The sequence below is a fragment of the Malania oleifera genome, chromosome 10, assembly GCF_029873635.1.
Source record: "Malania oleifera isolate guangnan ecotype guangnan chromosome 10, ASM2987363v1, whole genome shotgun sequence".
NCBI lineage: Eukaryota > Viridiplantae > Streptophyta > Magnoliopsida > Santalales > Ximeniaceae > Malania > Malania oleifera.
Genome location: NC_080426.1, coordinates 43,926,504 through 43,953,944, shown reverse-complemented (window position 1 = coordinate 43,953,944; position 27,441 = coordinate 43,926,504). Strand labels below are relative to the sequence as shown.

Genomic DNA, 27,441 nt, shown 5'->3' with positions numbered 1-27,441 from the left:
TACATGAATTCCCTTATCAAAAATATTTCCTGAGGTATTTGATATTTAAATATAAATTTTCTTAAACCATAAACTTTTTCACCTTAAATTTTAAAATTTAATTAAGCGTTATCAATATTGGAAATAATTGTATTTTTAAAAATACGGAGCCATTGTAACTCAGGGCTGGTTCCCAAGCACGAGCCAGGGCCTTGATCCAGATGCCAATGGACACTGTCAAGTACTCTCTTCCACGAGTTCTGGGTCTTATCTTTCCTTGACAGCAGTCCTCCCAAAACCACAATTGCCAACTGCAAATCCTCCACATTTCCCCACTATCTGCCTTCCTAAACCCTCCAACTCCAGCAGGAAACCAGCAGGTGTGCTCTTGGCCTTGAATATCTTCCAAACAAACAGATCCCAACTCTCTGTCTGGTTCAAAAACCGCAGTTCTTGAGCTTCACTCTGCGGATCAGCATGTAAAGCAATTTCCTTCTAGTTGGAAGTAATGAAAACTCTGCTACCATTCCCCTGATTAGGAAGATAGGGATCCTAGCGATCCCAAGCTTCAATGCCCCAAATGTCGTCAGGCACAATAAAGTACGTCCTCTGCCCCAAGAAACCGCGAAGTTTCCTACTCAATACGGCCGCATCAATGCCTTCCAACGCCCTCCTTTGCTTATCATCGAAAAAGGACACTACGGATTTAACAATCCCAAGCAATAGCTCTCTAATGTCATACTCTTGGGAAGCATGGGTCCAAGCATGACCCATAAAGACACTGTTTACATCGTCAGAATTATAAACGTTCTTTACAAGAGTTGTCTTCCCCAACCCGCTCATTCCCAAGATTGACACCACCGTTCTGTGCTTCTCTTCGGACAACAGCATTCGCTTCACCACTCACATGTCATCATCAATTCCCACCACATCAAGTACTTCATCCACTGCAGTAATTGGATGTTGCTGCCTCTTCTCCAGCTTCCATGGCACAGCAGCAGCAGAAGTACTAGTAGTAGTAGTACTTGTGGTGGCTTCTAAAGCCTGTAGTAGGCTTTCGTTGCAATACCTGGTATTTATTAGTGGAGATCTTCTAGATCTTTGTATTGATCACTCTGATTTGGGCGTGTAGGCCATGCAGAATCAGTGGCTTCCTGACAAATCTTCCAACAATGGGATTACTGAGTCTTCTTTGCCTGTCACTGTCAATTTTGAGGGCAAATTCGTCCATGACATCCTCGGCGGTGCATGTGATGTCTCTGATCTGGTTCACAAGGAGTTTGAGCCTTTCGTCGTACTTGCACTTGGCGTCGGCATCTTTGAGGAACAGGTGCATCCATTGCAACTCAGTCTGGAGCAATCTGAGCTGCTCCTCAGCTCCATAAGCACCGAAGCCTCATTCGAATGCAATTCGCTCAATTTTTGTAGGAAAAACATGACAATGTGCTTCAGCTATGCTACTGGCATATATAGGTTTCTCTCATTATTGTGTCTGGCAAGTGGCAGCAGCAATGATACTTCTGATAGAAATTAATTAGACGCTGGCAAGATATATATGTGTGTGTGTGTGTGTGTGTGTGGAGCTGGGAGCTAGCTAGGCTTGCTGTGACAAATTAAACCTTGTTTAGTTAATTTTCTCAGAATGCACACATTTTTGTATAGATAGACGAAACTTCTTTTTCAGCAGGATCAAGATGGCTTCCTGGCAAGTTCAATTTCACACGTTTGTGCGTGTGAAAAAGGAGAATGACTATAGCTTGCCAACTGCATGCCCACTTTCCGTAGGTTTCCGAGAAAGAGGATTCTTCTGAAAATGTGTGCAGTGGCTAATGACTTTGAGGTCGGTGAGAAAAGGAAAGTAGCTTATCCATCCATTCAATGACCGTAATTTCGTTCCAATCTAAGTACTAGGTTTGCCAAAAAGACAAGGATGACTTTTCGTGAGGTTTAAAAAATGTCATAGACCTCTCCTCACGTTTGGATCCTAGGATATTCATAACCCCATTCCAATGGCAGATACTAACACCATTAAAAAAAATTAATAGGGCAAATTTATCCTTCAAAAATGGGGCTGCTCATTCAACATCTCTCTCTCAATCCTCCCCTCCCTTTGATCATCCCCTCGAACCTCACCTCTCCCAACCATCGCTTGTACGCTCCCACCACTCACAGCTCATTCTCAAGGGCAGCTCTCGTTCAACGACATGTGATTGGTTCCTATAAGTTGGTCTGCTGCCACTTTCACTAGTCTCCGTAGCTGCTGTCATGCCATCCGGTTACTAGTAAGACCAACGCCAAACGCCGATCTACCAGTTATGGACGCGGACCATCGTGAACCCCCACTAGGAAAGGAGGAGCTATTGCCGCTGCTCACAGCAACCACAGCTGTTTTCATAAAACCCTCTTCACTCACTTATGGTTTAAATTTCAAGATCTCAAAGGAAAATCTCGTGGACTGCTCTAGTTTTTAGGTACACAAACCTCTGCTCTAGATTCCTTGTCTATGTACAGGCTTAAATCTTTAAAATCAAAACCTCAACCATGAACCTTCCTAATCCCTATCTAAAATTAGTTCATAGATTGCTTCCCTTCTTCATCAATTTGGCATCAAATTGCTAGGCTGGGGTTGGGGTTCTCTGGGAGTTAGAGTTAACTTTCGGAATCTTTGGGTTTGAATATAATGACTTGAAAATATAGATTGAATGGTTTTTTATGGCATAGAGGAGAGGTTGTTAGATTTTTTTATCTATTATTTGAAATATATTTTAAATATTTTGTTCTTACCATAAGGTAATGTAGTAGGAAATTTGATGAGAAATGTAAATATTGAAGCAAATGAGAGCCAAAAATTTATTATTTTTATTTCAAATTAATATGGATGTAAAATTGAAGGTTAATTTTTATTTGATAGAAATGTTTCTATTGTTTTGATGTCAGGCAACATGAAAAGGGCTCAATAAGGGTAAAGAAAAGGGGAAAAAAATTCAATGACTAAAATTATGCAGCAATATGTAATTAAGGGCAAAAAGAGAAAAAAAAAAATTTCAAATGCAAATAAACCATGTTGCAATATTTGATTAAAGGCAAAACGAGGAAAGATATTTTGAAAGAAAAATTGTATCATATTGGTAACATATACTTTAGGGTAAAACAGGAAAATAATTAAAGGTAATATAGGAAAAATTATTTTTAAAGACATTATGTAAATAAAGGCAAAAAGGGGAAAAAATGTAGCTATATCATCAATTTGGCATTCCATTTCTATCCCATTGCATGTTTAATGAAATAATACAAAATTTTACATTTTCAATGCTTTATAATAAATGAAAATGCTTCTTTTTTTGTAAACTGCCAAAACAAAACAAAAACCATTCCGCAAATTTTCCCACAAAAAAAATTCAAGAATTTAATTGTCTAAATTTGGGGTGGTAAAACAAAATAATCTAATAACTTCTCCTAGTCAAATTGGGGTGTTCCATTAGCTTTCCCCTTGGCACTAACAGCAACCTAAAGCCACTGCACATCATTTCATCATTCTATGGGGAACCTTTAGAAACCGCACACTTGGGGTGCATCAAATGGCACTTGGAAAATGCATCTAGGCAAGACCCTCTCTGCACAATGTCACCCTTTCACCTAAACAAGTGACATAGAATTTTCCAGGAAACCAACTAGTGGTGGGAAATAAATTTCATCTCTTATCCCTTATATTATACGTGTATACTGAGAAAGTTAAACAAGTTTCATCAGGCCAGCCTCCCAAGTTTCATCTCTTATTGTTTCTTTCTGTTGCGACAGACACAAGACAAAGGAGGAAACCCAGAGCCGAAAGCATTGTCACGTTTTTCCTATAAAAAAAATGAATGAACTGCTTTTACATGAGGCATCCATACTCTAGGGAGCTTAGGAACAGTTGACACTGCTCCAGAGCGAGTTGTAATGGATGCGCCTATTCCTCAGAAATGCCGATGCAAAGCGCAAGTACGACAAAAGGTTCAAACTCCTAGTGAACCAGATAAGAGACATCACATACACTGCCGAAGATGTCATCGACGAATTTGTCCTTTGCATCAACAGTGATGGGCAAAGACTCAGTAATCCCATCACTAGATTCATGGGCTGAGTCAATAGATTTGTCAAGAAGCAACTGATTCTCCACGGTCTAGACACTCAAATCAGAGCAATTAATAGCAGGATCAGAAGATCTCCACCAATAAATCCAGGTATTGCAATGAAAACCTGCTGGCTTTAGAAGCTGCAGGAGGTTCCTCCAACCCCAACAGCCCTACTAGCATTGTGCCATGGAAACTAGAGAAGAGGCATCCAATTACTAACGAGGAAGCTGATGTGGTTGGAGTTGAAGATGGCATACAAGTCATGAAGCAGCTGCTGTCCAAAGAAACGCAGAGAGCAGTGGTGTCACTCATAGTAATGGGTAGGTTGGGGAAGACAACTCTTGCCAAGGATTTTTATAATTGCATTGATGTAAAGAATGACTTTCTGAGTCATGATTGGACCCATGTCCCAAGAATATAACATTAGAGAGCTACTGCTTGGGATTGTTAAATCTGTAATAACCCTTACCACCAATGATAAAAACAGAGCATTGGAACAAATGGATTTGGCCGAATTGGGTAGGAAACTTTGTGATTTCTTGAAACACAGGAGGTACCTAATTGTGCTGGACGACATTTGGAGCCTTGAAGCTTGGGATCATTTGGATTCCTGTCTTCCTGATCAGATGAATGGTAGCAGGGTTTTGATTACTTCTCACAACAAGGAAATTGCTTTACATGCTGATCTGCAGAGTGAACCTCATGAACTTCGGTTTCTGAACCAGACAGAGTTGGGATCTGTTTGTGAGGAAGACATTCAGGACCAGGAGCACACCCGCTGGTTTCCTGCCGGAGTTGGAGGATTTAAGAAGGCAGATAGTGGGGAAATGTGGAGGATTGCTTCTGGCAACTGTGGTTTTGGGAGGACTATTTTCGAGGAAAGATCAGAAACAGAATTCATGGAAGAGAGCACTTGAAACTTGAAAGTGTGAATTGGCATTTGGATCAAGGCCCCAACTCATGTTTGGGAATTCTGACCCTGAGTTACAATGACTTGCCATACTACTTGGAAGTCATGCTTTCTTTACTGCAACCTTTTCCCAGAAGATCAGGAGATTCGGGTGAAGAAATTGATTCACTTGCGAATCATCTAGGGATTTGTACAAAAGAGAGCGCAAGAAACAATGGAGAATGTGGCTCAGGATGATTTGGAAGAACTGATCCACAGAAATATGCTTCAAGGGGTGAGAAGGACGCTAGATGGAGGCGTCAAATCTTGGCACATCCATGATCTGCTTCAAGACCTTGCCATTTCAGAAGCTAATGAAGCTAAACTTTTTGAGGTGCACGAAAAAATTGACTTCACATACACTGTTTATTATTCATGATCCTCTCTTCGTGGAGAACATATCTAAAAAATTGGATTGTTTGCACCTTTGATCTTTGATATGTTTTGCCAAATCTGTCCAAGAAAAGAGCTGGAAATATTTGCAAGCAGGAATCAAATTGCTTGCAGTTTTGGACGTGGAAGGGGTATGCTGGATCTATACGCTGCCAGAGGAAATAGGACTGATGATCCTCCTTAAATGCATGTGCTTGAAGAAAACTAGCATAAGAGGCCTTCCCATGTCCATAGGTGGATTGGTTAAACTGCAAACTCCAGATTTACAATCTACCAACATTGAAAGCATGCCCCCTACAATTTGGAAACTGCATCAACTGAGGCATCTATATGCTGATTGTGCTTTTCCAAGGCAAAGGACGCTTGGTATGTTTATGGATGGTAATTTGGGTCTTGGCTACCAAACATTATATTTACAAGCAAGTGATTGGTTGAATGATGGCAGCTTAGGAAAACTAACCCAGCTGAGAAAACTCGAAATTCGAGGAAATCTATTCCCACACAGGATGGTGTTTGCTGAATCTCTTGCCAGAATAACTAGCCTTCAATCCCTTAGGCTTTCGAGTGGTGATGATGGTGAAGGACAGACATTCGTTATCCCAAACCTCATGCCCTTCACAACCATGTGCACCTGCACAAGTTGGTGCTAGAAGGAATAATAGATGAACTACCTGCTGTGGCAGAATTCTAGCCTCCAAACCTCTTGTTGATGGATTTAACTGAATCTCAGCTTCGGCAAGACCCCATGTTGATCCTGGAGAAGCTGCCAAAGCTGAGGATTCTCCGGTTGGGTCACAAATCATATTTGGACAGGAATATGGTATGTTCTTCTGGAGGGCTTCCTCAACTCCGTTATCTCAAACTACTTTCTGTGCAGGCATTGAAAGAATTGAGAAGTAGAGGAAGAAGCATTGACTGTTCTAAGGAATTTAGAATTTATGGAATGACAAGCCTTCCTTGTGGATTGCGACACCTAGAAAGCCTTATCGAAATCAAGATTATGAATTGGTCGACCAAATTCAGCAGCAACAGGGAGAAGATGAGGACAAATATAACTTCCATACTATAATCCAACCTACCCGCATTTGTCTAATTTGCAATAGTTTGACAACATAACCACAAATGGTTGTTAGTTACTTCATTCTTTATCTATCCTTCACAAACACATATAATCATCATGATCACTCCCCCTAACTTCACAAAGCGAGAGACTTTGGCCCTGGGGATGCCCTTTTTTTTTATGCTCACTTCATGGTACAAGATGATCAGGTGTAACAGGATGGTACAACTTCTATTTCTGTATCCATGTGCGTGATTTAGTTTATTTTGTGCACCTTCGCTTCATTTTCTTAGACGTAGTTTGATCCTCTTATGGCCAATGAAAAGAAGTGTTTGAACTTTGAAGGTAAAAGGATTTCTCCCCCAGAGCTGCTTGAAGTGATTCAAAGGTACACTTTTAGAGTCATTTATGATCAATTTAATATGTACAATGATATGTAATTGATGTTGACTGCTTAGTTGATTTTGAAACTGCTTTCTAGCTAGATTGGAATTTGAATTGTTTTGCAATTTTGATTGAGGTTTATGCCTCCTTTGTAATCTGGGTATGCCCAATGGACTTTGTACATACGACTTTGATCAATACATTTACCTTTTACTAATAAAAAAAAAAAATGTTTTTAAAAATAAAAATAAAAAAAGAAGAAGGGTGCAACACGAGGACTTCCCAGGAGGTCACCCATCCTAGTACTACTCTCACCCAAGCACGCTTAATTGCAGAGTTCTGATGGGAAAAAAGTAAAAAACTAAAGTAGTCAAGAAAATTGAAAATTATTTGAACCCTGGGAAGAAAAGAGCTATTAAAAAGAAAGTTTTGATCATGAATGCTTGGTAACAAGGCAGTAAGGTGTCTGAAACATTAAAAATGATCAAAATGGACATATCATTTTAGAAAACATTATAAATGCATAGATAATTTTGGAATATTTACAAAGAAAACTAAAAATAACTATGACATAATATCTACTGGGGAAAAAAAAAAGGCAATTTTCAGCTTTTAAAAGTTTCATATCTTTAACTTATAGAAGTCTGCAAAAATGCTAAAAATAAAAGTACACTTTTTAAAAATTGAAAAGTTATTTTATCAAACGCGATGTGCGCAGCTTTTAGTGTTTAAAAAGTGAAGCTCATCCAAAAAGGGGACCAAACTCACCTTTGGTAAGCACAAAATATTTTATGATCGCATAAACAATTCTCCTTGAGAAGTGTATAATTAAATTGATTTGAGGCTACTAGGATGAAGTTCAATGGGTAGTTACCAAAAATATGGAATCCTAGAATGACCCAAACCCTTCCATTAACTACCATAAAGTCTGTCTTAGAGAGCCCGACTTTTCCTTCAACTACTCTTTCAAACTACAGCCATCTCCTGCACTCAGTACCTCCTATTCTGAAGGAAAAATAAAAATAAAAAGCCTTAAGACCTTATCCATATGTTGATCCAGTTGAGCTCCAGGACCTTTATTAGACACCCATCAAGTCAATCTGTCGTGGTCAAAATGAAGTCCTAAAGGCCCTAAACTACTAATTAGGGGGCCAAAACGACAAAATGTTAATTACACCGTGGCCATGCCCACTCCATTGAAATATTGCACCACTGTGAATGACATCATGACCTGTCCACCTATGCTACAACAACCATTAGTCCACCACAACCCATGCAAAGAACCTTCAACAGTTTTATAAACCCACCATTGATTCTTCCAACTAATCATTTCCTCCACAAGCCTCCTCATCCAAACTTTCAACCTACAGGCTACAACTTACTCTGATCCCAATCCTTCGATTCCCACAACTAATCACATAGCTTCAATAAAACCTAGGGGTGACGATTGAAATTTCCTTCCTTCTTAAACTTCTTTCATCCAAAAACCTTCCCAATGTCATCAACCTATTCACCACTCAATTCCAAATCCTCCCAAACTTCCTTTGCCACACGAAGTACTGCGACTGAAGCTCCACACAAGATGTGTTGAATCAATCATTTTAATAATTGTTTTTTATTCGAGTTGTCTAAGGGGGGCACAGGATTATGTTTTCATGAATTTTTTTTTTTATTACAAGGGACTAAGTCAATGGATTCAGGAAGTAAGACGCATTCAGGACAACATACATGCTGAGCTTATTCAAGCACTAGACTATTTAGTTATAGGCACTACAACATCCATTATGGATGAAATAGCACTAGAAATCAGGTTAGCAACAGGGCATAAGTAGTCAATTTTCAGTTAGAACAATCAACTTGGGATGATTTAGATTCTGGCTTTGTTGATTAGATAAACCGTAATAAAGAGCTAACTACTTCTTGCCCCACCCCTCAAAAAAAAAATTTTTTTTTAAAAAAAAGAGCTCTACAAATTGAAGCACAAACAGAGTCTTGCTAACTTCAACTTCTAAATATCTGGATCCAGCCAAAAGCATGGTACCTATTTTCCCTCAGGACCTTAGATTGAAAAATAAGATTTCGAGAAAAAATGGAGGTCAGCACGAGCTACTTATAAGAGAGAGTACCTATAAGGCATTATTGAGGGTATCTTTGTTGAAACAAATATCTTGGACTAAATTTAGAATTAGGTCAAACCCATTTATAAGATGATCAAGTAAATTTATGTAAGAAAATTAGAAAATAAAACCAAGGTTAGAAAACAAAAGTCACCTACAGCTTAGTGTTAGCTATCAATTTAACCCATGTAAGTTTACTTTTTGCACTGTCAACCCTAGTTTGATATTGTTGGCCATCTGCAAATGGTAAGACATATGACCTGACACCACCAAGTTGCAACAAGTAGACAAATTAAATTTTTACGATCAGTGCACTACCCCAATGGTAGGGTAGTTAACCTGCAGACTGCAGATTCACACCTAAATTTGAAGCATGCCAATTACAAGGAAGAAACTGCACCAACTGAAATGTATAAGTGAGCAGAAGGGGGATTTAGGCCTGCAACACCTGTTCTTGTAGTGGTGGCCAGGTTTCTGGGCATTAACAACCCCCAAATAATGTCTTGTCTAGCCAGGGGAGTGTTTAAATCGGGGTGACTCAGCGAAAGCAACATGGCTTAGAAAACTGAAAGCTAAAGTAAATCTATCACCACAAACAGACGGTTTTTGAATTGAAAAGCCTTCAAATCCTGTATTCAGCCATCATCAAGATGCTTCACCCATAATCACAGAATAGATGCCTTCGCCAAACAACCCATGTTCTTACAAGTTGTTGCCCAGGAGGAAACGTAGAAAGCTACCATCAGCTGAGTTCTACCCTCAGAACCTCACCAAGCTAGAATTGGGAGGATCTCAGCACGAATACACAAAGCAATGTTGGCGCTCGAAAAGATGCCAAACTTGAAGATCCTCCAACTATGTTTCGAACCAAACACAGTGAAGAAAATGATGCATTCTTCAAAAGGGTTTTCAGCTCCAGATCCTACGAGTGGCATCCTAGTTCGAACCATAGGGATAGGAACAGGCAGAATCAATGACTGTTTTTTTTCCGTCCCCTAATATTAGTCTGAGCAATGCCATCACAGTGACAAGCTTAATGTACAAAATAGGTATAAAAATATGGCATATTATTCTAGTGCACACAATCATATCAAGTATGAACAATCATAAACATGTAGAGTTATGACATTTACACAACACAAAATAGCAGCAAGCAACAATTACTCCACTTCTTTATATTTTCATAAAACAAGGTACTTTTTTTTTTGTGGGGGGGGGAGAGGGGAGGGGGGAGTGGGGTGTGGTTGGCGTGAGGCATTGAACAGACCCAACACCAATTTCGCACAAAGATACAAGGGAACATACAAATCGTGTTCACTGGGTAAAACCCATATCCTTCAAAAGGATATTTTTATTATTCATTTTTGTTTGGCTATTTTAATTTTCCATTAGCCCAAAGGTCTTTCTATAAATAATAATCACAATAATACTTTAGTAAAGGGGAATTCTTAGAAAATAATGGAAATCTTAATATCCTTTTAAACAAACCGAAAAGACAGAATAGGACAAAGAATTGGAAATATGCAAATAACAATATATATATATATATATATATATATATACATATATAGATATATATATTCTTGCAGCCTAATTAAAACAAGTACAGGAAGGATATGTCACTAGGGAGTGACAGCAAGCTGTTAGGAAAGGTGTCATTGGCTTCTCAACATTGCGCCAAGGATCACTTGGACTGCAAAAGTATTGGCTTAGCAGAAAAAGGTAAAAACACAAAAACACCCCATGTATCCCCAACAAACAACACCCAACTAAACTAACAGGTGCAGTCAACAGAGTCAAATTACAAAATAATGATCTTGAAAAAATTCCGCTCTCAAAATCACGAAGGTTAGAAATTAGTGTGAGGTCATGCAGATCTCAATTTATAATTATTGCATAAATTTCTTTCATTAGAAAAAATTGCTTACCTTGCAATCAAAATCCAGTGAGGATGATTTTTCTCTTTCTGAATGCTCACCTAGGACATCAATTCAAAGAAAAAAAAAATCATAAAGGTAACATATGAATCCAAAGCAAATGTGAGGTACATAAGGGATACAAACCTATGGAGCATCTGAGCATTATTACCTAGAACAAGAATGTTCCAGTTCATCGAGTGGGAACGGGATTGTGGTACAGAACATGCTCTTAAAAACATGGAACGTTAGAGGCATACTTACATAGATATATTGGTAAGAAATATGAAAAGGCACTTGTATATTTTGTGGAGGATGTTTAAGTGTTCCAAAATCTAGAAGAGATTTTTTTTTTTTCTGCAATAGATTAACAATTACTGAAAATAGAATTATAATGCAATTATTCTCCTCTCTAACTAAAAAAACGACAAGCTGCGTGACAAATATTGAAACAAAACTTTGGATCATTAGACTTAGTGTTGCAGAACAAAAATGTACCATGTTTTGGAATATTTATATCAATACATAATTCTAGAGTGTTATTGTTCTCTAGTAACTATGCTATGGAGATTAGCCAAGTGAGAAATTATTGAATTTAAAAATGATGCAAGCAATCCAGTACTTTAATTTGTCTTCCAGTAGATATTCAATTTTTAAAGCCAGTAACCACATAGGAGGATATATAAGCATGAGAATAAGGTACACAGCATAACACAAGATAAGAATGCCAATGGCATAAAATCATTCTCATAACCACATTTGCAGCTTTGGAATATTAATGCCGGCAATGTATTCCATGATACTTCAAATGCACCACCCTAAGTAACTACAGTACAACGAAGGCCTTCAGGTATCTTTATTGAGATACAAAAACAACTCCATCAGCAAGCAATTCTTTCCATTCAAAAGCAGGAAGTAGGCATACCTTCGTACAAATTCAAGGAGTCAATTATGGCTGCTACAGTAACCCAGACTTCAAACAAACAGCATAACAATTAATGAAAATAAAAATGGGAAAACAGAAGCAATCAGGTACTAGTCCATTTCCTTGTAAATGCTGGATGCAAGATTACATTGTATGAATCAAGTTCATCAATCCTAGAGATACAATCCTCCATTCTCTTCAAAACAATGGGCATGGCTGAGACGTTGCTAGAAACCTTATCTTTAAGCAACTGCATTTTCTCACTGGTCTCTCGATTGTCTTTGGCTAGTACCCGTTTATTTGAATTGGCATCTCTAACAGCACCTGCTTAATATAAAAATGGTCAATGCCTAAAGTGAGTAATAAAAAACCCAAAATGACAAATGGCTTGAATCTTGAAAGCAAACTTCATGTGGCCATAGGTTCAACACAACAGTAATGAGACATGTGCATGCACACACACAATGCTATCTAAGATAGCATCTTGAAACACATCTCATGCCCTAAAAGTACAAGAGAAGTAAAAAAAAAATCTTGCTCTAATATATACATATTAAGCATATGGTTTTGTTATTCTTCATACACCTACTACTTTATTACCCACCATCACAGTACCACCACCACCATCCAAGAGCACACTTCCACCAACAGCACTGCAGCCACAATCACAGCACACCAGTATTATAGGCAAACTTTACAAAAGCATAAACATCTCTACCTCTATTAACTCTATCCAAATCACCACTGTTTCTACCACCTCTTCCTTCATGCCCTTATTCTTTAGAGGCTTTATTAATGGTAGACTTTAGAGTTTTGGAAGGCAATAAAAGATGCCAGGAGCTTGTGGTGGTGTTTTTTTTTGTTGTTATTTTGTTGTTTGGTCCAAGAGAAATGCTAGACTTTTCAAGATTAATTTTTAGATAATAAAACAAATCTATTAAAAAAAATAATTACAATGAAATGAGGATAAGAAATCCCCCAATAAAAAGCGCATCAGAAATGAAAATTTTTCAAGATTATGGGTCTTCTGTGGACTAGAAATCCCCAATATAGTTCGAGCTTTTGAGAGAACTTGGAGAAGAGCTTCAATTTGACCCTTCAACAGAGAATAGGCTGTTTTGACAGAGAAGATGCTTCCAGTATAGCTAAGATCTTCATCAAGCAGGCTAGAGAAGTCCCTCAAACAAGGCAAAGAAGGCTGGGAGGCTGGCAGGGAGGTTCATCTCGGCATTCTGCAAGTATTGGAGCTCAAAATGGAAGAGAGCGGAACCAAAGAACTCTAGCACGAAGAAAATGACTGTAAACCACAAGCTCTGCCTTCTGTATCTGCCATTGTATGTAGAGAGAACGAGTAGATTAAGATCTGAGAGGGTTGAGCACACTGCACTAGAACCACGGCAGGTCGAGGCTGCAGTCTATCATGTTTAATGTTTTTGAATTTTTCAACAAAAGCTAGAAACTAGGCAATAATTATTCTTACCACAATATTGCTTTTTATTTTAGTTAGTGATGCATAGGTCTATGCACATATTTTCTGAATGAAGAAATCTAGTACCAGGGAATGTGATGGTGGGTCAGTAGTTCTTAGGGATGATCATCCTTGTCCTCTAATTGGAGTTGGTACTGTGAAAGTTAGAATGTTTGATAGCATTGTTAAAACATTACAAAATGTTAAGCATGTTCCAGAATTAAAGAAAACCTGCTTTCTCTAGGTTACTTAGAAAAGACTTTGTATGGACTTTCAACAACTCCTAGAAGTGGAATCTTAAAGGTGTCAGAGGGTTCTATGGTTGTTATGAAGGGTAAATGACTCGATAAAAATCCGTATCAGCTAATGGGCAGTACAATCGTGGGTAATGCAGCAGCCGCTTCATCGGATACCGGCACAGTTGACACTAAGCTCTAGCATATATGCTTGGGACATATAAGTGAGCGGAGTGAGCGGAGTATGATGGAACTCCATAAGAGAAAATTTCTGAAGGAGTTGAAGGGGTGCAAAGTAGATTTTTGGAGATATTGTGTTTTGGGTAAACAGTGCAGAGTAAAATTCAAGCTACAAAGTAGATTTTTGGAGATATTGTGTTTTGGGTAAACAGTGCAGAGTAAAATTCAAGCTATCTCCCCAAAAAAGCAAAGGTATTCTGGACTATGTTCACAATGATCTTTGGGGGCCTGCAAGGGTGCCAGCTAGGGATGGAGCTCAATATTTAGTTTAATTGATGATTACTCTAGCAAGCTTTGGGTTTACTTCATGAAGGAAAAGTCAGAGCTATTCTCCAAATTCAAACAGTGGAAGGTAGAGGTTGAGAAACAAATTGGAAAGTTAGTGAAGTGTCTCAAGTCAGATAATGGGTTGGAGTACAAGTTTGATGAGTTTCTGAAATTCTGCAAGTCTAAGGTAATTGTCAAACATTTTACAGTTCGTTGAACACCATAGCAGAATGGGGTGACTGAAAAGATGAACAAGACTCTGTTTGAGAAAGCGAGGAGTATGAGACAACATATAGAATTGCATAAAAAATTTTGGACTGATGCAGTCACCACAGCTCGTTATATTATTAACAGGTCACCTTTTGCAAAGCTGGATGTTAAAGTAGCCGAGGAAGTTCGGACAAATTAAGAGGTTGACTACTCTACATTAAGGATCTTCAATTGTCCAGCATACACTCACATTCCTAGTGAGCTTCGATCCAAACTAGACCCTAAACCCATGAGGTGCATTCTCATTGGTTATGAAAAGGGGCTTAAAGGATTCAAGTTGTGAGATCCAGAGGATAAGAAGGTACTTATGAGTAGAGATGTGGTGTTTGATGAGGCATCAATGCTGAGATACAAAGAATATGGACAACACAGTAAGGTTGACAAGAAGGAGCTAGAGGTGCAGGTGGAGCTTGGTAAGCTTTAGGACCAGCAACCAAAGGTGCCCTCAGTTAAGCAACATGATTAAAAGCAATTAGATGACCAGAGTGTAGCAACAGCCAGACCCAGACGCATTACTCATGCACTGCAAAGATATGGTTTTGAGGATATGGTCTCCTCTGCTCTAGCTAGTCATAATGGAGATCCACATTCTTCAGGGATGCAATTTTTAACCCAGAGAGGAATATGTGAATGAAAGTTATGATGGAAGAGGTGGAGCCTTCGCATAAAAATCAGACTTGGTAGTTGGTGGAACTTCCTAAGGGAAGGAAAGCAATGGAATGCAAAAGGGTGTTCAAGAAGAAAGATGATATTTTAGAGAGAGATGGTAAACGATTCAAGGCCAGACTAGTGGCAAAAAGGTACTCTCATAGGGAAGTTATGATCAGATATTTTCTCCTATTGTCCAACATACCTCCATTCGGGTTCTACTGACCATGGCCAGTTTTTTTTTTTTTTTTTTTATTGATTTGGATTTAGAGTAGCTGGATGTTAAAACAACATTTCTTCATGGTCATTTAGAAGAGCAAATTTATATGGAACAACCGGAAGGTTTCACGGAACCTAGGAAGGAGAATTATGTTTGAAGATTAAGGAAATCATTGTATGGCCTGAAGCAATCGCCAAGGCAGTGGTACAAATGCTTGATTAATACATGATTAGTATCGGATACCCACTATGAGTATGATTGTTGTGTCGACTTTAGAAGTCTATTTGATGGTTCATTTATATGTTGATAATATCATAGTTGTCGAATCGAGATTCGAATCGTGAATCCAAATTCTAATTTTGGGAATCGAGAATCGAATCCAATCATAAGATTCGGTATAATTTCCCAAAATCGATTGTAAATGACATGCAAATATTGATATAAAAACAACAAGCAAAGCGGTGAAGTACGTATAAATTTTGACAATAAAAAATTCATATTTCTTGTGTATGCTTTCCCCAAGCAAACGAAAACTTAGAGAATGAGTCAAGAAATATTAAGAAAAAAAATAAACTTTATGTTGTTTAAGGGAAGGAATCAAGAAAAAATAATAAAAATTTAATTTTTCACATTGATCAATGATTAAAAAAAATAATATTTTATGAATATTCTTTGTCGCACCAAATAGAAAAAAAATAACTAACCTTAAAAAAATGATAATAACTGAACAAACTCCTACAAAAACCAACTTTTGATCTTAAAAACACAATGAAACACGATTCTGCCTTAGCCAGTAAGTGTTCTACCCCTCTTCTTAATGGCAAAATAGTATACTCCTAGAGTGAAGAATGGTTTCGTGAAGGCAACATAAAACGAAAAGTTACATTTTCTTCTCTTTTCTAGCACAAAACTAACATAAACAAGGAATGGAAAGTAATTGTGTAAAATAAAAGCAATAAAAAAGAAAGAATGTTGTTTTGGGGGTTTTAGACTAGTCAGATTGTCACGATATAATAGGTCTAGAATTGTTTAAATCGATAGATTCATATCGATTTGTAGATTAACGAGGTGAATCGATAGACTCAGCAATGATTTAGTAGTTTTTAGACTCACTAGTAAGATTCGAATCAATTTGGTGGGAGTAGATACGAATCGTATGAATCGAATCGTGAAAGGTAAGATTCTAACAACTATGGATGATATGTTGATTGCTACAAAGAATATTCATGATGTCAATGGTTTAGAGTCCCTATCAAGTTAGGAATTTGAGATGAAGGATCTTGGTGCTGCAATAAGATCCTTGGGATGAAAATACAAAGAAACGGGAAAGATTGGAAGCTTTGGGTCTCTAAAAAAGTTTTATATAGAGAAGATGTTGGAGAGATTTAGCATGGATAATGCTAAGCTAGTGTCTACCCCGTTGGCAAATCATTTCAAGCTATCTTCAACACAATGTCCACAATCAAAGGAGGATGTGGAGGAGATGTCAAGGGTACCACACGCCAATGCAATGGGTTTCTTGATGTATGTCATGGTTTGTACTCGTCCAAATCTTGCACATGCAGTTAGTATGGTGAGTAAGTTTATGGCAAATCTAGGCAAATAATATTGAAGTGCTTTGAAGTGGATCCTCAAGGACGTGAAAGGCACTGCAGATTTTGGCATTGAGTTTGGTATAGGACAAAATTCAGTTCTAATATAAGGATTCATTGATACAAATTATGCAGGAGATTTATATGGCAGAAGGTCTGCCATAGGTTATGTATTTACTATGGCAAGTGAACCTATATGTTGGAAATCCATGTTACAGTTAGTTGTTGCATTATCCACCATTAAAGCAGAGTACATGGCAGTGACAAAGGCTGCAAAGGAGGCTATGTGGTTAAAGGGATTGATAACTAAATTTAGCATAAAGCAACAAACTGTTCATTATTGTGACAGTCGGAGTGCTATTTACTTAGCAATGAACCAAGGTTATCATGTCATAACAAAGCACATTGCAATTAGATAGCACAAGATATAAGAATTGCTTGGTACTAAAGAGATTCAATTAGTTAAAGTGGCTACACAAGAAAATGCAGCTGACATGTTGATAAAGGTTGTTACTAAAAGAAGTTCTTACATTGCTTGAACTTACTTTATATTGTTAGTTGAATCAATGATGTGCAGCTTCAGGTGGAGGTTCAGGTCTAAAAGCTCCAAAGGGATGAATATTCAACAAGGTGAAGATTGTTGAGTTGTGACTCGTATTCAAAGGGTATCCACTTGAAGGTTGTTACAAATGAAGGGATCAGGGGCCCATGCGAGACTTCCCTATTTGCTTAAACTAAGTTAAGTGGGGGGGCGTTGGAGGGTGCCCGCAGCGGGAAGGAGGGAGAGATCTTTACGGTATGGTACAATATGTTTTAGTTAGGGCGCAGTGTCACTGGCCGACTATTTCACACATTTGTGAATGGACCGTGTGGCGCTAGCTAAAGCACTCTAATTTAACTAGCCAGTCTATCGTTTACCACAATTCATCTACGAAACACTTTCATTATCATTCAATCAAAAGTAAGCAGAAGTAGAAAACAATTATGAAAGCAGTGGCAAGTAAGCAGTAAACATTGAAGCAACGCAATTCATTCACAACACCTCCGTTAACATTGTCTGTCTAGCGAGGGAGACTAATAGGCTAAACACGTTGACAATATCTAGTGAGTTTTACAAGTTGATGAACACTCACCCTCCCCTAAAGAGCTTTCTATGCAATTCTCACTCTGACACTAGGAAACATCAAAGTGGCCGATGAGTCATACTGCTTTATTTGGCATAGGGAGAAACTACTACAAAAAAATAAACCTACACTAGTATTTATACGATGGAAACTCATCTCAAACGCACGAGACAAGCAATCACGGGCAAGCATAATACCCTAAACAAGCTTCGCTCGTGACGCTACCCCACTTATGCGGTCAACATCCTCTTAGACTTCGATGCTAGGTACACTTCTACTTTGTCCACGAACGGTTGCATATTTTTCGCAGAAATCCAGCTGATTTCTTTATCACCAAGGCCTTTCCACTTCACTAAGAACTCCTACCGCTTCTTCCTTGAGCATAAGAACTCTCTACCTGCAAGGATATCTTCAACTTCACGTCTGTCAAGCTGCACTGTCTTCAATTCTGCTCTAGTTGGCTTACTTCTGCTCGGATCTTCAATGTCAACGTTGAACGTCTTGAGGCAGCTAAGGTGAAACACAAGATGCACTTTCATCCAAATCGGAGGGTTGATTCTGTAAGAGACCTTCCCAACTTTGGCCAAGATGGGGACTGGACCTTCAAATTTGTGAAGTAGTCTCCTATCTCGTCCTCGCAGTGACCTGATCTATTCGAGATTGAGTTTAACAAGCACCAAGTCACCTACGTTGAAGTGTTGCGGCCTTCTACCCTAATCTGCCCGCTTACTCATTCGCTTAGAAGCTTTCTCCAGGTCAGCTCGGGCAATCTCTACATTATGTCTCCATTCTTTGGTGAAGATGTATGCCCTAGGACTCTTTCCTCTACTATGTGAGGTAACAGCAGCTACTGACCTGTAACAAGCTCAAAAGGGCTCTTGTTGGTTGTTGAGCTCCTTTGGGCATTAAAACAAAACTGAGTCACATCAAGTAGTTGCACCCAATTCTTCTAGTTGGCGTTGACAAAATGGCGCAAGTACTCTTCCAGTAGCCCAATGAATCTCTCCATCTGTCCATCTGTCCGTGGATGGTAACTCGGAGAAATTTCAAGTTGTGAACCGAGGATTCTGAATAGTTCTGTCCAGAAGTTGCTAGGGAATCTTGAGTCTTGATCACTAACAATGTCTTGGGGAACTCCCCACTATTTCATAATATTTTTAAAGAATAATTGTGTTGTCTCCTTAGCCGAATAGTACGTTGGTGCGAGTATAAACGTACCATATTTCAAAAACCTGTCTGATACCACAAGTGTAAACCCTGCATCTCCCACTTTGGGCAAGTTGGTGAGACACTTTACCACGGTTTTGATGGTATTGGTAGGGGCTCCAGCAACCCTGCAATCTTCCTCCGCTCCACCTTGTCTTGTTGGCAAGTGAGACAAGTTCAGGTATAATCAACCACGTCATCACGCATGTACGGCCAATAATACCTCTGTTTTAGTAAAGCCAAAGTGCGCTGCCATCCTGGATGTCCAGCCCACATGGTATCATGACACTCTCAACAGTGTCTTCCTCATATCACCTACTCATGGCACAAAGAGATGGCTACCATGGGTCATCACCAATCGGTCTTCTACCCAAAACTGACGTGCTTTCCCCTCTTCAGTCAGCTTCATGAGGTTCTGCACAACTGGATCTTTGGCTAAGTTCTCTTTGATGCACTCCCACATTGTCACGGTAACAATACTCACAGTCAAGTGTGCTACCATCTGCAAGGCTGCCAGCTTGACCTTCCTACTCAGTGCATAAGCAACTTGGTTCAAGCGCCCCACCTTGTGCTAAAAGGAGAAATCAAATTCTGCCAAGAATTCCTGCCATCGGCCTTGCTTGGGTGTCAACTTCGGTTGTGTGAAATGGCTAACACCCGAGTTATCCGTTTTCACCACAAACCTTGACCCAAGTATGATTGCCGCCACACGCGGAGACAATGTATCATCACGAGCATCTCCTTCTCTTGAGTTGTGTACTTCCGCTCCGCTTGACTAAGCTTACGGCTCTCGTACACAACAAGATGTCCCTCTTGTAACAAGACTCCTCCAAAGGCGAAGCTTGTTGCATCTGTTTGCACCTCGAAGGGTTTCATGACATTCAAAAGAGCAAGTACTGGATGTCTCATCATGGCATCCTTCAAGTCATCAAAGGCTCCCTAGCACTTCTCAATCCAGTTTCACCCTTGACCCCTCTTCAGTAGTTCTATCATAAGAGTCGTTCTCTGCAAATACCCCTCTACGAACTTCATGTAATCGTTGGCAAGGCCAAGAAAGGGACGCAACTTCTTCACTGTCGTTGGAATTTTCCATTCTTGAATCACCCTTACCTTCTCCATATCCATTCGAATATGACCTTGCTCAATCACATGACCAAGAAAGTTGATGCTCTGCTGAGCGAAAGAGCACTTCTCTTTCTTCAAATACAAACTGCTCCCCCTCAGCCTTTCGAACACCTTTCGTAGATGCTCTTCATGTTCCTCCAGAGTGGGAAGACAACAATATCATCCAGGTACACCACGACAAACTTGTCGAGGTACTCACGAAATACCTGGTTTATCAAGGTACAAAATGTTGCAGGCGCATTCATCAACCCGAATAGCATCACCAAGAATTCATATGCCCCATACCGCATCACACAAGTAGTCTTCGGTTCATCCCCATCACTAATTCTCACCTGATAGTAGCCTAACGTCAAGTCAAATTTAGTGAAGTACTTGGCATGACTCAACTAATCCAACAAATCAGCAATTAATGAAATAAGATACTTGTTGCGCACTATCACCTTGTTGAGCGCACGGTAGTCTACACACATCCGCATGCTCCCATCATGTTTCCTCTAAAACAACACCTGTGCTCCGAACGGTGCTTTGGAAGGGCGAATATATCCTGTTTCCAACAACTCATTAAGTTGTTTCCTCAACTCTGCTAGCTCTGGAGGCGCCATCCGATATGGCCCCTTAGCAAGTGGTTTCACTCCTACAACAACTCGATCTCATGCTCCACACCCCGTCGTGGAGGCAAGTTGCGAGGCAGCTTATTCGGCATCACCTCCTTGTACTCATCCAACACTGCTTGGATGGTCGTAAGCACCAACTTTTGGACTACTTCCTCATCTACCAGCACCATCACTAGATATGTCCACTCACCCTTTCTCAACCCCTTCTTGAGTTGCATGGCTGAAAGGAACTTCCCATCGTCTCCTTTCGTCGCAATGGCTTGCACCATGCATGAGTGATCTCCCATCAGACACCAGCAGAATGCATCAGCACTGCCTTCGTCCCCCTCAAGAATTTCATTCCCAAAATGACTTGAAAGTCATTCAATGGCACTGCTATGAAATTTGCATGACCTACTCACTGCCCAAACTTCACAGTCATTTGCTTGGCTACTCCCAAAGTAGGTTGGGCTACAGAATTCACTGCTTTCATGCGTCATGTATCCTTCTCTAAAAATAAGTTGAGTCTCCTTGCTTTTGCCTATAAAACAAAATTATGAGTAGCCCCGGTTACCACCATAGCGCAGGTACTCTTCCCATTGATCCTCGAGTCCACAAACATCAATCCTTTTGCTTTTGTAACTTTCGGTGTTTTTGCCTAGTTTTCCAATGTGTTCACCAGCCGCATTGCACCCATCCTCAAGGTATCCTCCTTTTCCCCATCACTTACCCTTAGCTGCCCCGTAGTGGAAGCTTGTAAAGCATTAAGTGCTGCCCTGTGAGAGCACTCAAAAACTCTATGAGGACCTCGACACAAGTAACACAAAATTTTACTCTTTCCATTGGGTGTGTTGAACCCTTGAGACGATGAAGCTTCTTTTGAATTTGATGCTTTATAGTCGGCTCCCCCACTCTTGGGTTAACCCTTCTTGAAAAACCTTTCGTTGTTTCCCCCTACACCAAACTCTTTGGACGAAGCGATAGTATCACTAGCGTAGTCAGTCAAGCGTTCCGTGACAGCTTGTGCGAAAGACAAGTCTTGAACTCTGCCTATGAAGTTCTATTCTTGCCCACAGTTTCAACCCCTTAAGAAAATAGAACAGCTTGTCCTTCTCCAACATGTCCCTAATATCCAACATCAAAGTAGAAAATTGTTTCACGTATTCCCTGATTGACCCAGTATGCTTAAGGCCTCTCAACTTCTTCTTAGCATTGCACTCAACATTCTCAAGAAAGAATTGGGCCTTGAGCTCTCTCTTCAAGTCTGCCCAACTATCCACTACACAGCATCCATTTTCAATTTCATTGTACTTAGTACGCCACCACAGTTTGGCATCATCAACCAAGTACATGATCTCAGTATCCACTTTCACCTGTTATGAGGTCATTCTCATAGCGCGAAAGTATTGCTCCATATCAAACAAGAAGTTCTCCAACTCCTTGGCATCACGGCCACCCTCATACGTCCTGGGTTCTAGGTCTTGCTAAACCTAGAGTGTTAGAATTTCTCATAGCAAGAACCATCAGATTCATCTTTGCATCCAGATCAATTATCCGAGATTGCAAAGTTTCCACAGTATGGTGAAAGTCCTCTGACATTTCACCTATCAAACTTGCTTAATGCTTTTATGATTCCATCACTTCATCAACAAGTCCCCTCAGTTGGGCCATCTTTGTGGCCACATTGTTGGCTGTCGTTTCAATCTGTGCTTCCAGCACACTAATTCTCTCAACATTGGTTGGTGCTACGGTCATTTACCAAAGTTTTCCCAATCCAACAACAGTCAATTGAATACGTAGCAACTAACCAAGCTCTGATACCAGGTGTCACGAGCCAACTATTTCACACCTTTGTGAATGGACCGTGTAGCACTAGCTAAAGCACTCTTGTTTAACTAGCTAGCCTATCGTTTACCACAATTCATCCACAAAACACTTTCATTATCATTCAATCAAACGTAAGCAGAAACAGTAAGCAATTATGAAATCAGTGGCAAGCCAACAATAAACATTGAAGCAATGCAATTCATTAACAACACCTCCGTTAACATTGTGTGTCTAGCGAGGGAGACCAATAGGCTAAACACGTTAACAATATCTAGCGAGTTTTACAAGTTAATGAACACTCACCTTCCCCAAAAGAGCTTTCTATGCAATTCTCACTCTGGCACTAGGAAACATCAAAGTGACCGAGGAGTCATACTGCCTTATTTGGCATAAAGAGAAACTACTACGAGAAAATAAACCTACACTAGTATTTACATGATGGAAACTCATCACAAACGCACAAGACAAGCAGTCACAGGCAAGCATAATGCCTTGAACAAGCTCAGCTCATGACGACAATGTAATTATATTTCATATGAGGGTATTTTAGGATTTTCATATAAAACTATATACACATTATACCAAACCATAAGGCAGTCATTTGATAGTGAAAATTTTCCAGGAACTCCGTGGAGGCACATTGCCGAACCACGTAAATTCTTGTTCTTCTTCTCCCTTTTGATTTTCTCTAATTTTCATATTTATCTATGTGTGCACGCACATAATCTTAGGGCGTATTTTCGCAACACATAGGAAATAGACAAGGTAAAAGAATGCATAGGACTAGGAAGGCGAAGAACTGAAACATAATAAGAGAAGCAACTAAGGATTGCTGAGGTGGAAAGAGGGAGAGAGATTGAGTGTGATGTTTTGGAGAGAGGAGCCAACCCAATGCACTATAATTTTCTCAATTTTCTACTTTTTGTAAAAATAAATAAATAAATAAATAAATGACAAGAAAAATAGGAGAAAATTAAATAAAGAAGCAATAACCGTGTAGGGACAAGGGTCAGAGACAAAGAATGGGTTTTGAGCATATGGAAAGGATATTTTTAGTCATTTGAATAAAATGGGCATCAACATGCCCAAGAGGCAGTAATCAAAAAATTATCTTAAACGTATCCAAGTAAAGCAACTTTTCTCATAACAAATTATGGCATAATTCAGACAACAAATAATACTCATGCAATCACCTTTTACAACCTTTATTTGGTAATTCACTTTTCTACACACTGTACTCATCAATGTCCATCAACTTCATTAAGTGCACACCCACAACGAGAAGGGGGAAATAGCAACCAAAACCCTCCCCCTATCATTTTATCTTGAAAAATAGTAGATATTACAAGAACATCGAAAAAAAAAACTGCCCCAATTAGATAGTGTTTGACACCCTTTCTGTTGCTTTGTGTTTGTATCACTCCAATCCTTCTTTTGATAAGTTTTCCAAGGATGACACCGCACAAATAATGGAAGATATTGTTAAACACTGGGAAAATTAAAAAATAAAAAATGCCTCCGTGTTTGAAGGTGTTTTATCCTACTTGCCTTGACTATGTATTTGAATAAAACATCCCTCACTCTAATAAAGTTCTCAAGTATGGGCCTAGTCTATCACCACTATTTTTTTTTTTTAGTAAACTCATCTGTATCAGTCCTAAAGCCACCTCTCCCTTGACTTCTTATTTGTATCACATCACCAATTATTAACATTACAATTGGTTTGCGGAATGTCTATTATGAGGAATGCATTAGTTATAATAAATAGTTACAGTTAGTTAATAAAAAACTATGTTGATATTATAATGCAAATAACAATGTGAAACTTTTAATGAGTCCATAACAAGGAATAACTATTCTAAAATTTCACTATGGGAATGTTTATTATTTTCTTAATACATGTTGAGGGTGAAATAATAAGCAACATAGAAGGAATATTAGTTACCTACATTCCCAAAATTTTCACTATATTCCTTCTTATTTCAATGAATAGCTATTCTGTGAACCAAACAAGCCATCAATTTTTTTTGAGGATGGGCTGAATTTTTCACTCTTTTTGATCAAAATACACTTGTTTCAGTTCAAAAACAAAGACAATCTACTTCTAATTTGTTGAACCAAGAAACCAAAAGAGAGGAATACTGTTCGCACCCCTCCAATAGAAATTCTGAGTTCGCCCCAAGTGCATTTGGGAACACTTAGGGCCTGTTTAGTTGTGGAAAACAGTTTTCATTTTCCATTTTTATTTTCCAAAAAATTACAAAACAATTAGCTATTTTTTTTATTTTTACAACATTTGTATGAAACAAATGGAGAACACTAAACAATTTTGGCACTACTTGCTTGCGAAAATAGTTTTATTTTTCTTTTCTAATTTGTCAAACAATTACAAAAAATGTCACCTTGTTTTCCAATTTTCCAAATTTACATAGAAAAGTTGGAAAACATCATTTCATTATTTTTTTTGGATTTTTAACTCTTGCTTTGAATATGTAAGCATGAAATTTGGATATTGGACTTTAATTTGTGTGGATTATGCATAGAGGTCTTTCTAAATCCACACAAATTCAAATTCAAGTCCCAAAATTCATGATATCATATATTACCTTATATAGCATTTGGAAAATAAATTTGAAAAACTTTAAAAAAACAAGCTAAAATTTTTATATTTCTTTAGAAAACTAAAAGTAGGAAAATGGAAAATGCTTTCCAGAACTAAACAGACCTTTAGTGGTCTCAATTATTAGTCCATTTCTTTAATTATTTTTGTGTTTCATGTTTTAAATCCCATAAACATATGTCATAAACACCATTACTATCAAAATTTTCTAAAACAAATTCAGATTTGTGATGGTTTTGTTCGTTGGTAAATAAGAAGAACTAGAACTCACTAGCCGTGGTTACTGGTAGTTTAATTTAAAAGAGTTTTAAAGCAACAAGAAAATAAGTGGACATTACCAGCTAATGCCTGCAGAGTGGAAGAAGAAGAAGAAGAAGAAGAGGCCATCAGCAGCAAAGTAGTAAGTGGCCACCAAAAGCTACTATGGCAACAAAAAGACTAAAAGACAAAATAAAAGGGGGAGTGGACTTTGAGTTGGGCTCCCCCTTCAATTGGCTGGTATGAGGTGTTATCAATTTTCAAAATTTGGGAAACAGCAATAGCCAGTAGGAAATAAAAAACAGGAAAACATTCCCAAGCTTCCTAGACCCTGCACTTTCTCTTGCTAGTCTTCCATCCAAACTTGAAGTGTTACTACTTTGAGAACCCAATATCTAGCCCAAACAAGATCTGATGAGTTTGCCATCTCACAATAGATTTCCATTAACTTTAATTCTCTTCAAATTATTTAGGGAGACGCCACAGACCAGTAGTCCACTTATCAAAACAAGAAGATGAAATTTCCCAATGCAGCAGAAACCAAGACAAGTTTTACGTCTTTTACCACCTTCCTTGACCAGACTAATTTTTTGCACGCAAATAGTTGAACACATTCCATTCCATGTTATAGTATAGAAAAGTCAGAGAGAACAAGCAACTTACTAACATAAACAAAAACTTTCTACTGAAAACTGTTAACGGGTTAACCTCTTCCCCCACCCCATCCACCACCCCCCAAAAAAAATGTACAGCTCATTTTAATTACCAAGGAAACAGAGGAAAAACTTGCCTAACAGAAGCCAAGAAACAGTAATGTGCCAGTCCAATGAAAATAATCCTCCCATCTTCAAAGTCCCAGACTATGAGAAGTTTAAACATTTAAAATTTAAAATATTTTTCTTTACCCACAGTTTCTAATTCTCTCAAATCCCAACAAGCATTAATTTACCTACCTGTATCTACACTTCAACAGCTACCAAACAGCCGAACAATTGGCCAAATTAGTGTAAAATCCAACACTTTTTCGTTTAATTTCCTTTGCGGAATTTTCTCGCTAACCAAACATCCAAAATTAAACCTCCGGAAGAATCCCCACGAAGTGATTCATTCAAAATTATCAATAACAATTAACTAAATATAGAAACGGAAACAAGCCACCACACGCGCGGGGAGAGAGAGAGAGAAAGAATTAGAAACCCTAAAAGCGCAGTCTGATGTGTGATGTGATCTACCTTGGTTTGGGTCACCAGAGGGGCCTGGTTCCGACTCATATTCGACAAGGGGCAGAAGGGGCCTCTGCGCAATGAGTGTGGAAGCGAAGATGTCCTTGAGCTGATCCGGCAGAGTCTCTCTGTAGTGCAGGATCTGCTGGGCCATCTGAGTAACCTGAGCCTCCAGCTTCTCCAGCTCTTCGAGCTCGTCCTCATCCATCCGATCTTCCGGCGTTTGGGAGTCTACGGATTGAGACTCGATCGCGGCCATGTTCTAGATCTGAGGGCCGAAAGTATACTCTCTCGCCGGTGGTTTAGGGCTTTTCAGATTTTGGAGGAATTTTGGAAGTGCTTCTTTGAATGTGCTGTCGCGGGTAAGGATTCGAAGTTCAAACCTGCAACACTGCAATGCTTCCGTCCGTGGGTATGATTATACCATTTATCCGATTATCCCTCTTAAATTACTAGCCGTGGGCACGCACTTCTGTGAGTGCTCCACGACTTTTTCCTTTTTCTTTTTTTTTATATTTATAATTATAAAGAAAATAATTAACAGTTTAAAATATTTTATTTTTTAATTTTATATTTATCATAAATAACAACAACAACAAAACCAAACCTTAATCTCACTAAGTGGGGTCGGCTATATGAATCCTTTTCCGCTATTTTATGCGATCATGGATCATTTCTTTTGATTG

The 27,441-nt window shown here is 38.9% G+C and overlaps 2 protein-coding genes across 2 annotated transcripts; both read right to left on the bottom strand.

The window, feature by feature from the left end:
• Positions 1-246: 246 nt before the first annotated feature.
• Positions 247-870, bottom strand: LOC131166651 (putative disease resistance RPP13-like protein 3). The gene is made up of 2 exons (XM_058125230.1): positions 625-870; positions 247-444 (listed from the first exon to the last, which is right to left on the bottom strand). Exons 1-2 carry the CDS (start codon positions 868-870, stop codon positions 247-249), a joined length of 444 nt encoding a protein of 147 aa, XP_057981213.1.
• A 10,765-nt stretch (positions 871-11,635) lies between these two features.
• On the bottom strand, positions 11,636-27,246 carry LOC131166393 (uncharacterized). The gene is made up of 2 exons (XM_058124909.1): positions 26,765-27,246; positions 11,636-12,162 (listed from the first exon to the last, which is right to left on the bottom strand). The coding sequence occupies exons 1-2, from the start codon at positions 27,012-27,014 to the stop codon at positions 11,942-11,944; spliced, it is 471 nt and encodes a 156-aa protein (XP_057980892.1). The 5' UTR covers positions 27,015-27,246; the 3' UTR covers positions 11,636-11,941.
• Positions 27,247-27,441: the final 195 nt, after the last annotated feature.

Excerpts from the sequence above, each read along its gene's own strand:
- LOC131166651 (XM_058125230.1), bottom strand. The coding sequence starts at position 870 with ATGCTGTTGTCCGAAGAGAAGCACAGAACGGTGGTGTCAATCTTGGGA. Across the intron at positions 445-624 it reads TGGAAGGCATTGATGCGGCC|AGTGAAGCTCAAGAACTGCG; the intron begins GTATTGAGTAGG and ends GCTGATCCGCAG.
- LOC131166393 (XM_058124909.1), bottom strand. The coding sequence starts at position 27,014 with ATGGCCGCGATCGAGTCTCAATCCGTAGACTCCCAAACGCCGGAAGAT. Across the intron at positions 12,163-26,764 it reads CTCTGGTGACCCAAACCAAG|GTGCTGTTAGAGATGCCAAT; the intron begins GTAGATCACATC and ends TATATTAAGCAG.